The sequence below is a fragment of the Pleurodeles waltl genome, chromosome 1_1 (assembly GCF_031143425.1).
Source record: "Pleurodeles waltl isolate 20211129_DDA chromosome 1_1, aPleWal1.hap1.20221129, whole genome shotgun sequence".
Classification (NCBI taxonomy): domain Eukaryota; kingdom Metazoa; phylum Chordata; class Amphibia; order Caudata; family Salamandridae; genus Pleurodeles; species Pleurodeles waltl.
Window position 1 is genome coordinate 749568044 of NC_090436.1, and position 14319 is coordinate 749582362.

At 42.6% G+C, this 14319-nt stretch overlaps 1 protein-coding gene across 1 annotated transcript in view; it reads right to left on the bottom strand.

Annotated features, from left to right (window-relative positions):
* LOC138287249 (rab9 effector protein with kelch motifs-like) overlaps positions 1–14319 on the bottom strand; it is a 392655-nt gene that overhangs the window by 65147 nt on the left and 313189 nt on the right. The window contains exon 16 of the mRNA XM_069227612.1: positions 7903–8003. Coding sequence (XP_069083713.1) covers positions 7903–8003 — 101 coding nt within the window. The remainder of the gene's footprint in view (positions 1–7902; positions 8004–14319) is intronic.

Below are 14319 nucleotides of genomic sequence, written 5' to 3' on the forward strand. Positions count from 1 at the left end.
TATTTACAACTACAGACTACAGGGATAGGCACCTCCTTTGCCCCCACCTATGCTAATTTGTCCATGGGGTAGTGGGAGAAGGAGGTGACCTGGGGCGAGGACAATGATAATACATGGAAAAGGTGGTGGCCTAAGGGAACTATAGCTCACGCCTTTGCCGTGCACTGCTAATTACCACAGGTAAAATAACACTCATGACAACTTCTATAACATCATAAAAAATATAAATGAAACATTACCAGCCATATTATTGAAGAAAAAACTGTGCATGGTTGGGCTCAAGTTATAGTTACCTTAGACCAGAAGATGTAGTTACTTGAAATAACTTTAACTATAACTGCTGAATTTCCATGGTTTTCTGTGAGTAAATTCAGAACCTAACTGTAACATCCCTGTAACCTTTGTTTTTTTGTGTGAATATAAATATATATATATATGCATTCACTGAAAAAAACAAAGGTTAAAGTAATGTTACAGTTAGGTGTGATAAAAAGATCTGTTTTTATTTAAAAACAAACCCTTAGAAATTCACTGAAAAAAACAAAGCTTAACCCTTTTGCTGCCAGGCCTTTTCCCCGGCAGGTGGCAAGCCTTATTTTGGCTATTTGGGGCAGTTCGCGCTTAGGCCCTCATAACTTCTTGTCCACATAGGCTACCCACACATAATTGGCATCCTTTTTCTCCAACATCTTAAGGATTCTAGAGGTACCCAGAGTTTGTGGGTTCCCCTGAAGGAGACCAAGAAATTAGCCAAATTACAGCAAAAAAATCATTTTTTTTTAAAGAATGGGAAAAAAGGGCTGCAGAAGAAGGCTTGTGGTTTTTTCCCTGAAAATGGCATTAACAAAGGATTTGCAGTGATAGAATCACCATCTTCCCAGCATTCAGGAACAGGCAGACTTAAATCAGAAAACCCAATTTTTCAACACAATTTTGGCATTTTACTAGGGCATACCCCATTTTTACAATTATTTGTGCTTTCAGCCTCCTTCCAGTTAGTGACAGAAGTGGATGTGAAACTAATGCTGGATCCCAGACAGCTAAACATTTCTGAAAAGTAAACAACATTCTGAATTCAGAAGGGGGTAATTTGTGTAGAACCTACAAGGTTTTCCTACAGAAAACAGCTGAAATACAAAATATAGAAATTGAGGTGAAAAAACAGCCATTTATCTCCACGCTTTATGGCATACCCCCATCATCTTATTTTGAAAAAAAAATATCTTCCCTGGTGGGATTTCTGCCCCCCTTAGGGGCAGATGGGCCTTCCACAAATAGGCCGACATGTCCCCAAGGGTCGCAGATATGGGCAACAGTAATGTGCCCCCATGGGGAGCGACCCTTGCCTAAGGGGCTGCCCCCCATACAAAACACACACATACACACACACACCAATCCCTAGTGCCTAAGTGGTTTCTGCCCCGTGGGCACATCGGCCTAATAGAAATAGTCTGATCTTCCCCCAAGGGGAGCAGAAATGGCATAATATAAATTTGCCTCACCAGTGGAGCGACCCTTGCCTAAGTGGTCGCTCCCCTTGCGTGAAATTGGCGCAAAAAAATAATAATCCCTGGTGCCTAATGGTTTCTGCCTCCAAGGCCTAATAAAAATAGGCCGATCTGCACCCAAGGTGGACAGAAATGGCCTAGAATAAATTTGCCCCCCAGGGGAATGACCCTTGCATGAAATTGATGCAACAAAAAAAAAAAAATCCCTGGTGTCTAGTGGTTTCTGTCCCCCTTGGGGGCAGATTGGTCTAAAAATAATTTTGCCCCCAGGGGAGTGACCTTTGCCTAATAAAAATAGGCCGATATGCCCCTAAGGGGGGCAGAAATGGCCTAAAAGCAATTTTGCCTCCAGGGGAGCAACCCTTGCCTAAGGTGTAGCTCCCCCCCCAAAAAAAAATATATATAATAAACAAACAAAAAAAGATATCCCTGGAGTCTAGCGGTTTCTGCCCCCCCGGGGGCAGGTCGGCCTAATTATAATAGGCCGATCTGCCCCCGGGGGGCTGATATGGCTTAACAATAAATTGCCCCCAATAAATTGCCCCCTGGGCAGAGTACCTCGCCCAAGAGGCTGCTCCCCTTATTCAATAACAACAAAAAACAAACAATTTCCCTGGTGTCTGGTGGCAATTCTGCTGCCCGATCGCGTTGTGATCGGGCAGCAGAAATGCTGAGAAAGACATCAAAGGAAAGGAAAGGAAAGGCCTTTCTTTTCCTTTGATGCCTCTCTCGGCCCTTCCACGTGATCGGAGAAGAAATGCTTTTGCTCAGCATCCAGCACGGAGGGGTAGGCCTCTGATGAGGTCAGCGCGTGATCGCGCGCTGACGTCATCAGACGTTGCAGGGAGGTCAAGGGGGTCGGTGGGGTGAAAGAGGAAGCAATTCCCCTTTTATCCCTGCCCTGGGGACACTGAGGCGAGGCTTATGGAGGGAGTGCTAGCTCCCCCATGAGCCGTTCCAAGGACGTAACTGTTAAGTCCTTGGCACCTGAGCACCGCAGCCAAGGACGTAACCGTTACGTCCTTCACTGCCAACGGGTTAAAATAACATTATAGTAAGGTAAGTATGTAATTGACAACATTAACATTTTGAACTAAAAAAACTACAGAAATTCACAAGTTATAATTAGCAGAGCTAACTGTAACTTGCACCCAGCCACGTACTGCTTAAGCACTCACTTATTACACCACTCATGACACGTTCTATGATATCATTTATGATATTACTGATGATATCTCAAATGAAATCACTATAACTCGGCCCAATACCATGCACAGGATTCTTCTAAGTGATGTCATTTGAACTGTCATGAGTGTTGATATGAATGCTATAACTTATCATGTTATAAGTGATGTAATATGAATGGGTATTAGCAGTGAATAGGGAAGCCATGAATAATAGTTATTGTAGTATGCTTAACGAGTCAACAACACTATGTACAAAGATGCATGAGTTATACTAAATATTGGACGGGGGCAAATTATAACTTTAAGTTATAACTATAGCTTTAGAATTTCTAAAGTTTGTGTAGTTTAAGTTGCATTTATATACAAATGATAAAAGAAGTTTTCCTAACTATAACTGATCTTAAACCTTTGGGTTTTTCTTTGACTTTGTATATTTTTGTACAAGAAGTTGTTGTAACCATGTGATGTACTTTGCTATGGTATAATTTATTTTTATTTTTATATCACAGTACTTTTAGGTCAAAGTTCATTATGAAGGTAAGCATCGCCTATGTGATCATTTTGCTTTCACTTGGGCTTCCTGGAATGTAGTGTGGAACCTCCGTATATTTTAAAAATGCTATTTACATCAAATAATTATATTTTATTTAAAATATGTACTTAGGGGGTCAAGTCTATTTTTTTTTTCATTCTATCCGTGTTAATATTAAACTATCAGTTATTTTTGTGAACTATGTAGGTACCTGAATAGTACTGAGATACTTTTGATTTTGTTAAACATTCTTTCATTAACTTAGAACTCTGTCAAATGTAGGAAACAGGAAGTATGTACCTCTTATCACCATTTAAATTGAGAACTTCAAAGGTGAAGATTTTCAAAGGAGTGAAAATCTTCTGTTCAGCAGCCACCTTGGAGATTTTCCGAAATTGCAATGGCTCAATAAGATGATCTTGTCCTGTTGCAACAGGAGGAAGAAGAGGTGGAGTTAAGGATGCAAGAGGAGGAACAAGAGGTGAAACAGAGAAAGAAATTAAAGGAATTCATTGTCTGCAAATGTTTTACATTGCCACGTGGCGAGAAATAAATTGTGCCAAGCTTAATATATGCAACCTATCTAACAAAGATATTTCAGTGGGAACACAAACCACAATACTCATTTGTTTCTATGGGAATGAGAAAAGACTTGCAGACAGTTCATTTCAGCAGGTTGACGCTTGCAGAAATGAGGTATTGGAAGGAGATAGAAGAGGCTAAAGCAAGAACATCGGCAGTGGCCACTCCTTCGGTTACTTCTTTCCAAGGACTGTCTCTCTAAGGCCAGTCTCTTGGTCAGCCTGTCAATGTCCAGGTCTATTTCTGTGGGTGCGCTAGAGTTTCTGGTGGATGAGAGGCTACCCTCATCCCTATTCTCCACAGGATCTTCACCCACCACAGATAGATCCTCTTCTTCTTCTGGGGGGGAGATAATTTTTCATACCTGGCCACCAGAAACTTAAGTTTCTCTGCACTGGGGCTCTTGAATATGGTACAGCCTGCAGAGTCTCCTTAGTTGGTCATAGCTATATGCACCTTAAGGTTCCAGGTAGAACTCCTGGGTCTTGGGCTCTAAATCTGACATTTTTATTTTACTAAAGTTCAGACCTTTTTATAAATTTAGAATCCCCTTTTGGGATAAGCAAACTAAAGTAAGGACTTTTAAAAATTGTTTTGCTAGAGTTGTAGGGGCCTAACCTGGACCCTAACAATTATTTTAAAAAATTGCAAAAATATTTAGTCAATTAGAAAATCAAATTACTAAAGACAATTTGGAGAGTTATCCATGTGCTCACAAAATTAACAAAGTGGTATCAGCAAATGCAAAGTCTTTATCCCACTGCTGATCCACCAAATGTAGGAGGCTGGCCCTCTGTGTAATGTGCAAAACTAGGGACAGTGTGCAGCAGGTCCAGGCAACCACACATTGGTTTGCAGAGGTAAAAACTAGGTCACCTAATGCTCTAATTTTTTAGGTAGCTTGGTGGAGCAGTTAGGACAGTCTTGGAGAACTGCAAAGTACTTGTTGTACTCACAGTATCAATTATGCATCTCAAACATTCAAAGGAATAACTCCAGACCAATTTATAAGAATACGTCAGATTTTTATATAATGTTTAAGACCAAGATTATCAAAATTGGCTAAGTACTTTTTAAGATATGGATTTTTGAAGTTTTAATAAATGCAGTCTTTCAGTGTGTAAATACGCACCATAGGAATCAATAGGCAGTCACTTTTAAAAATGCACATAAATTCATACAATTGGTTTAGAAAGTTCCACTTTTGCAGGTTGGTCGAGGTTGTCAGTGGGCACACTGTGCCAGCTGAAGAAGTTCGGGCAGCTCCCGGTTCCGGCAGGAGTTACGGTGGAAAGTCTCTTGGAGCTGGTACAGGGTCACAGACGGGACTACTTGGAAAAGGTCTGTTCTTGCAGATTTAAAGGTGGTGGTGCCTGGGAGTCCCCTTGGAGTGTCAAGGTTACAAGGGGTGATGGACCCTTGGGGCAGAGCTGGTTCTTCATTGCAGGGCACAGGGCGGCCAGGTGCAGAGCGAATCGGTGAGCCAGAGTCTGTGTGCAAAGGACCTTTTGGATCTGGAGGTAGGTCTCTCTGTCGGTCACTTACAGGACAACAGGGACACTCTGGAGGGAGGTCTAGGGTTTTCCTGAAGTCGCTCAACTATGGATTCCTCCTGGTCCTTTTTCAGCTCTGGGCAAGCAGGTTTTCTTGGGGTCCAGTGTCAGCTGACCAGTACTCAGGGTATTAGTACGGTCCGGCCACTAGAAGGGACAGTGCCACCAAACTTGGCACACTTTTCAGGGTTTATTGTTGTGGTCATTGATGTATTGTTGGGTCCAGCTGCAACTTCCAGTTTGGGAGATGTCAGCCAGTTAGTGAAGTGACCCTCACTGGGTTGCTGGTTCTTGGTTTGTTGCAGAGTGTTACCTCCACTCTGGAGTGAGATATTGGGTGATTGTTAAAGCATGGAGGCCCTCTGGGTTTCTTGAGGTCAGCCCAGCTCCTCTGCAGTGGCAATTATTGAGTTCTGGGTGCAGCAGGCAGGATTTGGCACCTTTCTTTTGTGCAGCAGGTCCACAGTTCTCGTGCTTTGGATCTTCTTAGAGGTAGTCTTCTTTGTGTCCTTTGAATCTAATTTCTTGGCCTGGGGTGCCCATTAAATACTGAATTTAGTGGACGTTTTAGGGGGAACCTGGTAGTGTCCAAATGGGACACTTACCTTTGGGTGGCTACACCCACTACAGTGACCACTTCCTGTGGAAAGGGTCACTTCCCTAAACCTAATTGGCTATTTTCCTTCCATCTAAGATGGAGGAAAATTAAATGGAGGGTTCACCTCACAGGCAACACTTTAGGGGTGGTGCATGCCAGACGGGGCCACTCCTCCTGCCCTTCGTGTGGTTTCCCGCCTTTGCTCCCACCAAAAGTGGGGGCTTGCAAAGGGGGAGGCCAACTGCTGCTAGCAGGAGGCCTGGGGGTCGAGTTTCAAGGACGGTATGCCCTTTGAAGCTCACCGCCAGGGCAGTGCACATTCCTGTGGGAGGGGGTATTAGCTTCTCCACCAAGGAAAGGCATTGTTTTTCAAGCCAGAGAGACAGGGCTCTCCCCAAAGGTTTGCATATTGGTTGTCCAGAGGTGGCATACTGGATAGAACCAGTCAGCAACAATGCCAGGACAGTTAGCTTTTTCAGGGGGCACCTCTAAGGTGACCCCTGGGTACATATAGGGATAAATCCAATACTGATACCTGTTTGGATTTATCATTCTGAGTTGTTGATACCAAATAACCCAGAGTTCAGAGTGGCCATCATATAGCTAGGAAACGCTTGTTGACCAGTGTCCAGCACATGTTTTAAAATGGCTGCTCTGTTCACTCACTATGTCCCAGGTTTGGCAAGGACCATATTGCTCATGCAGCTAAGCCCTCATATGTACTATGGAGCACCCTGACTTAGGGCTGGAAGGCCTGCCAGAGGGGTGTCTTACCCACAGTAAATGCAGTGTATGGTGGACAGGGCATACAGGCAGGGTGCCATGTCGAGTTTGTGCTTTAGGTTTGCACCAGGACACAGCCTGCAATGGCAGTACCGGGTGCATCTGGATGCATGGCCCTAGAGGGTGGCACAATCAGTGCTGCTGCCCTCAGGGGCGTACCCATAGTACCCCATGCACTGGGCACATAGGTACCCACTTACTAGAGATTTATAGTGGTAGCTAAGGGTTTATCCAATTGTGCCAATGCATCACAACAGTTTTAAGGAACGAGCTCTGGCCCAGGGAACCTGGTTAGCAGGGGCCCTGGGCACTACAATTTCTAGGCTACATCAGGCAAAAAATGGGGGCTAACCATGTCAAGAACATGCCTTTTCTCACACTCAGCACAATAAAGGAGGTGGGGTGGGGTAAATTGACTTGATACAATTATTACTAACATGTTAATACCAATGTATTATAGAGATGAAGGTCCCAGAATGGGCTGGGGTATTTACAACTTCCAGGGACAAATATTGGCAGGTCAAATTTCTCAAAATGTACTGAGGCAAAAGGGCTGGAAAGAAAATCATGCACAATTTGGGTGTTAAACACGGTTACCCATGTTAAACCTCATTCCCAAGTAAAAAATGTGTAACTGAAAGTATTGACTACGACCAATACATACCTCACCCCATGTTAACGGCATTTAATGGGGGCAGCAAACATCCCACCCTTTTTCAACCTGCTCATTAATGGGGTCCTGGTAAATACTATTACCCTGTGGTGAGGCATTTGCCATGTGTGGTAACTACCTTTTATTCGATGGAATTCCTGCATTCTGCACACTTATAACAATGATCGAATTTCCCATTTCTTTCACCAGTAAACGTGTCCAGCCCTGAAGTGTTTCAGTTTCATTTTTACTCTGTTTTTGTGACACATCATTTTAAAAATGTATACTTTTTCACTTCATAAAAGCTACAAAAAGCTAATTTCATAAAAGCTAAATTATCAGTTAACGGGTGATTTCAAAGAGTTTTTTATTTTTCTTCCAAATTTCAAATTCCAATGTAGCCTCAGTATCGAAGAGAGTGGTGACATCTGTACATATGAAAACCCTCTTCAGTCTCACGTATTACCAATAGCCTGATCCAACACGTAATTCACAAAAACTACTCACCTGCCCAGTTTTTCAAACTCCGCATCAAGCAAGGCAAAGGCACTCTTGATTTTCTCCATCGCCTGGTTCCGTGCGACGCGGAAATCTCGAAGTTGTGATGCCTGGAATGAAGGGGTGAATCACGGAAAATAGTTTCATGACTCACATACTGAGAGTGATCCAAAATAAAGAAGTTACTGTTCGTTTAATATGCTCGGCCGAGACAGTTTCATTCTAATCACTTGTAGAGAGAGACAACAAATATAGAATGTACCTGTGGTCCTATCTATCTATCTATCTATCTATCTATCTATCTATCTATCTATCTATCTATCTATCTATCTATCTATCTATCTATCTATCTATCTTCCACATGATAAAAAACAGATGTTTCTCTGCAATAACTGCAAGCTGGCTTACTTTACTCAAATGAAACACGTGATGAAAAATGTTTTGAATTTTTTCATGAACACTTTGGATCCGATTAGCAAAATAATTTGCACAACTTCGGCGTTCTATGGAAACTTATTCCTAAAGACAGAACTCAATGGAACATGAAATAAGTCAGCATGGGAAAGTTTCTTCAGTAGTAGTTTTAGGAATGGGAACATGGTGTGAGGGACATGAAACAACCATGGTGTATAGGACTTGGTGCGTAGTTACACTTTTTTCCAATGTATATTTTCACCCACTTGGTACACATAAAAATACTCCCAAATAGGTTTGTAGTTGCTATGTAAACGAAAGACAATTTTCATGAAGAAAAGCATGGATAATTATTGAACTGAATCCGGCTTAGAGGTGCCATCCTTATGGGTACGTTGCACCACCATAGATGGCCTTTTATCAAAAATTATAGTGGGAGGCTCTGCAACAGTTGTATATCCCAAAGATGTATTATACAATGTGAATTTTCTCCAATCAGCTTCGTGGACAGTTCACCAAACATATTGTGTCCCTTTTTAACGGCACATCTTGTGACTCTTGCATGATGCTTCAACAGACCAAATTACAATAAATGTTTCAAGCTGAGTAACTGAAATAATTCTATTTAAGTGCTCTGCCAGTATATACTCCACCCATATAATTTATTTATTTACCTCACATACTCTATTTGGAATTGGGGCTATCGTACTGTTGATAAAATTCACTTCTAATCAAAGAGATTTCTAATTTGTAAATTATATACACATCGAATTTATGGTGGAATAAGTGTTGACTGAAGAGGATTCAAATGCACTTAATGTGAGAGAGGGCGTCAACCTCGCTTTGCAGCTAGGCATGGATCAGTCTGATACTGGCACTACTAGAAATTGGGTTACTGGTTGACTGGGGTGTGAGACTGGTCAAGCAGCGAGCCCAATCCTAGTCAGGGCAAGGCTCAAGCAAACACCAAATTAACCTGTGTTAAACCCTGGCAGCTTGGCACAGAGCAGACAGGTGTAACTTAGAAGGAATATGTAAAGTATTTGTGCAACACTTCAAACAGTAAAACAGTGAAAACACCACACAAAAAGATCCCATACCAGGTTAGAAAAGAGTTTACTAGATAAATAAGACCAAAATGACAACAATCCAATCATTAGAAATGGGGATAGGCATTTTGAAAGAATAAACTGTAAAATAGTGCCTAAAACATAAAGCGCCAACCGGAAGTATCTGGTCGTGCTGGACCGAGTCAAAGTCAAATGTTCAGATCAACTGCGATGGAGTACATGTTGGCTACAGTCCGAGATTAGTCCCACTAAAGTTTACGTTCTTAAGTTTTGTACTAAGAGTCATGTTCGCATTGGGAACAAGGAGAGTGCGGCAGGCACGGATCCGCATGGAGCGAACAGCAGGCCAGGTGCTGCAGATGGGCAGGCTGTAGCTTTGTGTTGTTGATCATCGATGGGCTGTGGATGCTGCAGTGCAAAGCGACAGGCTCCCAGCAGCTCGTGTAGATTTTTGGTGTGAGCAATGCAGTTCCATTGCATATTGACCACTCGCAGTAGCAAAGTATTCAAAAGCTTGATCTAAAGAACTCATGAGCCAAACCAATGGTCCAGGACCTGAGGGGCACCGCTTGGGGGTTGTGGAGCCTGTTATGTCCCTGAGGCTCAGATCAGGAGGCCAGCAGACTAGCCTTTGATGTCACTCTGGGGTCTCAGGTTCAAGGTGAGTTGCAGGCTCAGTTATTTTTTCCCTGGCAAGAGGGCAGCAGGTAGTAGGTCAGTACAGCAGGGCAGTGGTTCCTTTACAGCAGCAGCCCAGCAGAGTGACAGTCTTATAGCAGCACAGCAGTCTGTATTCCTGGGAAAGTATCCACAGGTCCAAAAGTGTAGTGAAGAGTTGGTGTCTGGGAATCCTTCTTTTATACACAATTGTGTTTTTGAAATGGGGAGAAGCTTCTAGAGGCATGCCTTTGAAGTGCACAGATGCTTTGCCTTCCCTGCCATGGCTGCGACTAACTACAGGGGGCATGCAGCCCTTTGTGTGGAGACAAGACACAGCCTATTCAGGTGTAACTGATGCTGGGCCCAGCTCCTCCCTCCCATCCAGCCAGTGATGGTCCATCCAATCACACCTATCCCACTGCGTATGGCTGTCTAGGAAGAATACACAAACCACAACTACACCCAGTCGTGTGACCAGCAGGGACCAAATGGCTAAGGCAAGAAAATGCCAACTTTCTAAAAGTGGCATTTTTTTTATTGTAATTTAAATTAAGATCTGACTTCACTGTAAGTTAGGGTTTTAAATTAGGATTCCAGAGACACCAAACATGAACCAGTTATCGCTTGCCATTTGGAAATTAGACTTATAAAATATAATAAGGCAACCGCAATGCTAACCAATGTACGAGATAGTCCTTGCAGTAGTGAAAAACAAATTTAATACTCAAAAATACATGTCCTTCTTTTTTAATACACTGCTGTCTGGGCTGTCTAGGGCCTAACCTAGGGGGTGACATAAGTATTAAAAAAGAAATGTTTGTGCCTGGCAAAAGATGTATTTTGCCAGGTCAACATGGCAGTTTAAATTGCACATACAGGCCCTGCAATGCCAGGCCTGGATCATGTTTAAAGGGCTACTTAAGTTGGTAGCACAATCAGTGTTTGCAGACCCACTAGTACATTTCATTTACAGGCCCTGGGCACATGTAGTGCCACTTTACTAGGGACTTAAAAGTAAATTAAATATGCCAATTGGGTACAAGCCAATGTTACCATGTTTGGAGGAGATAGCCCTAGCACTGGTTAGCAGTGGTAAAGTATGCAGAGGTCAAAGGCCAGCAAAGACGAGATCTAAAGAAATGAAAGAGGAAGGCAAACAGTTGAGGGGACGACCACCCTAAGGTGACAGGTCTAACAGGCACCCACACCGGAGGGATTCATGTTACTGGAACTCACAGATTAATGGCAGAGGATGGATATGTGTTGTGATAACCATGGTTCTACCAGGGAGTACACTATTCACTCAGCTACTCACCAGACAGCTTTACAAACTGTGAAAAATGACCTTTCTACATTACCAAGGCCTTCCTCCAAAGGTTAGTGAGATTCCCTGCTCAGGACTAGGATAATAAATAGTGGTGGATTAAGTCTACTGATTCAGCATTCAGAGCAGAGCTGACAACAGCTACCACATAATTATTTCATGAAATTGTGGGGTAATTTGCTCTTCAGGGGAAGTTTTGGGAAGCTTTCAAGATATATACCCAGGTGGTGAGAATTGCTAGTTTTGAAATCTTTGGTCCTTAAGGAGTGAGTTGTCCCAGGTGAAGTGTCAGATTATAGCAATAGAAAATTATTTCATTTCTGTATTACCAAAAAAATCCTTGCAAATGTATATATGGATCTCTGAAGATGCTGTTAGAGAGATAAAGATTGCTGGTGAGGCAATATGACAAGTTATAATGCCCATGTAAGTACCTGCATGATACAAAGTGAGATGATACTAAAATGATCCATATAATTGATGGCAATAGCCATCTGATTAATGACGACATAAGTCTAAACTCTGCATTAACCTACGTAGACGTCAATTGATACCCCTAATGTAATTGATCAGTTTGTTACTTCTGTACTAGTACCTTACCTCACTGTGGAGGTGCAGGTGTGTTAGACCTTACTTCCTTGTTGTGGTATTCCCCCAAACTGGTTGTCTTTTCACCTCCTGTTAGCTGAATCTCTTTTTGTTTGCTTTAGGAACCTGTGCACTTTACCACTCCTTTCTCCTTCAAACATGGTAAAATTGGCCTACACCTAATTGGCACATTTAATTTACTTATAAGTCCCTAATAGATGGTATTACATGCACCCAAGTCCTGTAAATTAAATGCTACTAAGTGGGCCTTCATCACTTATTATGCTGCCCACTAAAGTACCTTTTCAAACCATGTCTCAGGCCTGTCACTGCAGACTGTAGTGCAGTTTTAAACTGCCATTTCGACCTGGCAAGATACATCTTTTGCCAGGTCTAAACTTAACTTCTTAATACATATATGTCACCCCTGAGTTAGGCCATAAACTCTCATAGGGCGGGATGCACTATACTTACAAAGTAGGACAAATTGGTTTAAGTTCCACATGTCCTAGCAGTGGAAAACTCTTAAAGTCATTTTTCACTGTTGCCAGGCCTATCTCTTCCATTGACTAACAGTGGGTTACCTTAATATATTTAGTAAATGATAACTTTTGATTAGGAGCAAATAGAGATTTGCTGTTTACACTCAAGTGAATTGAAATTTAAAATTCTCTTTCATAGTAAAGACAGATTTTAAGTCACAATTCTGAAAAAGTAACTTTTAGAAAGTTGGCATTTTCTTGTCCTAACCATTTGTGCCTTCTGCCAATGGCCCACGTAGGTTGATTGTGAATGACTCTGTTGAAGGGGACTCAATGTGGACAGGACAGGCCATTCTGGAAGGATAGCTGGGGTGGAGCTGTGGCTTGTCACACTTACACATAAAAGCGCTTACATCAAGAACATGCAAAGAAATCTGACACTAGTCTTTTGTCACCCCACACTTCTTGTGGCCCTGCTGCTACCAGAGAGATGCCCGGCAGCTTGAGGACTGCCTTGCTCTCTGGGAAGGAAGACTGGACCTGCTCCCTCCATCCCAGGCTAACGTAAGTGACTCCATGAATTGGTTGGCTGACCTATGTGAGCTACAGGGACACAACAAGCTCCAAATGTCTCCCTGCATCTGCCTAGCTCACCTGCTATGTTGAACCTGCTTGGACCTGCAATTGGAACTGCCTGAGATCCTGATCCACAAGAGGTGCCTCCCCATACCCTGGACCCTTGGCTTGCATCAGTTGAGCTCCTCCTGCAACTAATAAAGAAATCCTGAAGTTTTGTTCATTTCTGACCGTGAATGGGTCATTTTTCACTGAGTCTCTGCCACCCGTAATGACAAGTGAACCCAGCTCTTCATAATACAGTGATCACCAGCAGTGAGTGGCAAGGCAAGATCTGCACTTCGAGCTGCTGCAACGAAAGCTCACAGTGACTAGCCAACGCTGCTTCAACTATGACCATTCACAATGTCCGACCAGCTCCTTGTCCTACAGCAACAACAGCCCATGCCACCCGGCATGCTGTTCGCACTACAGCAACAACCATCCACGGAACTCTCTCCCTGCTCCTCGTGGGTTTTTCCATTGCGAACATAACTCTTCGTGCCATACTTTGAGAAGGTAACTTTTCCAGCGGGACTAACCTGGGGCTGGTATCTGGCCCACGCTCGGTCGGGTCAGCCTCAACCTGTTAATTTACCCCGGTTTTGCATGACCAGATGACCACAAATGGTGCTTTGTGCTTTTAGGTGCTACAGCTACTTAAATCCTTGAAATTGTATTTCTCTCATTCTACTGATGTGATTTCTGTTGTGTTGGTATCATTTTATTTATTACAGTTTGTTCAATTCTCTTAAATTGGTTTGGAATTGGTCTTGTGTTGTGTTTTCATGTATTCTGCATAACTACTTTACACATTGTCTTTATGTTAAGCTTCACTACTTTGTGCCAAGCTACCAGAGGATTAAGCAAAGGTTAATTTTGTGACTTTTAGGGTTTACCTTGACAAGGATTGTGGTTATTATTTAAATGGGACTTCAATTTTGTACGGAGTGACTGGAAGAACAACCCGACATGGGAGCGTTCTAAAGCACATTCACTAGTCTGTTGATCGGTAAAACTCCATGCCATAATAGACCTATTATGATTTTTACAAGAACAATATAGACCTCCTGTCTGCTTACCTAGGTAGGTAAGGGTCAGGAAAGTTATTTCATGCTGCTCACCATGCTAGATCCCTTAACTCCATTACTATTCTGGATATAAAGTCTATCCCTTTTGACTGCTAACATTATGATCTTGGCTGAAGTGAATTTCAAGAAGCTCTTGTGCCATATGAGAGGGCTGATCCAGTAGGGACTAGCAAGGTTTTGTC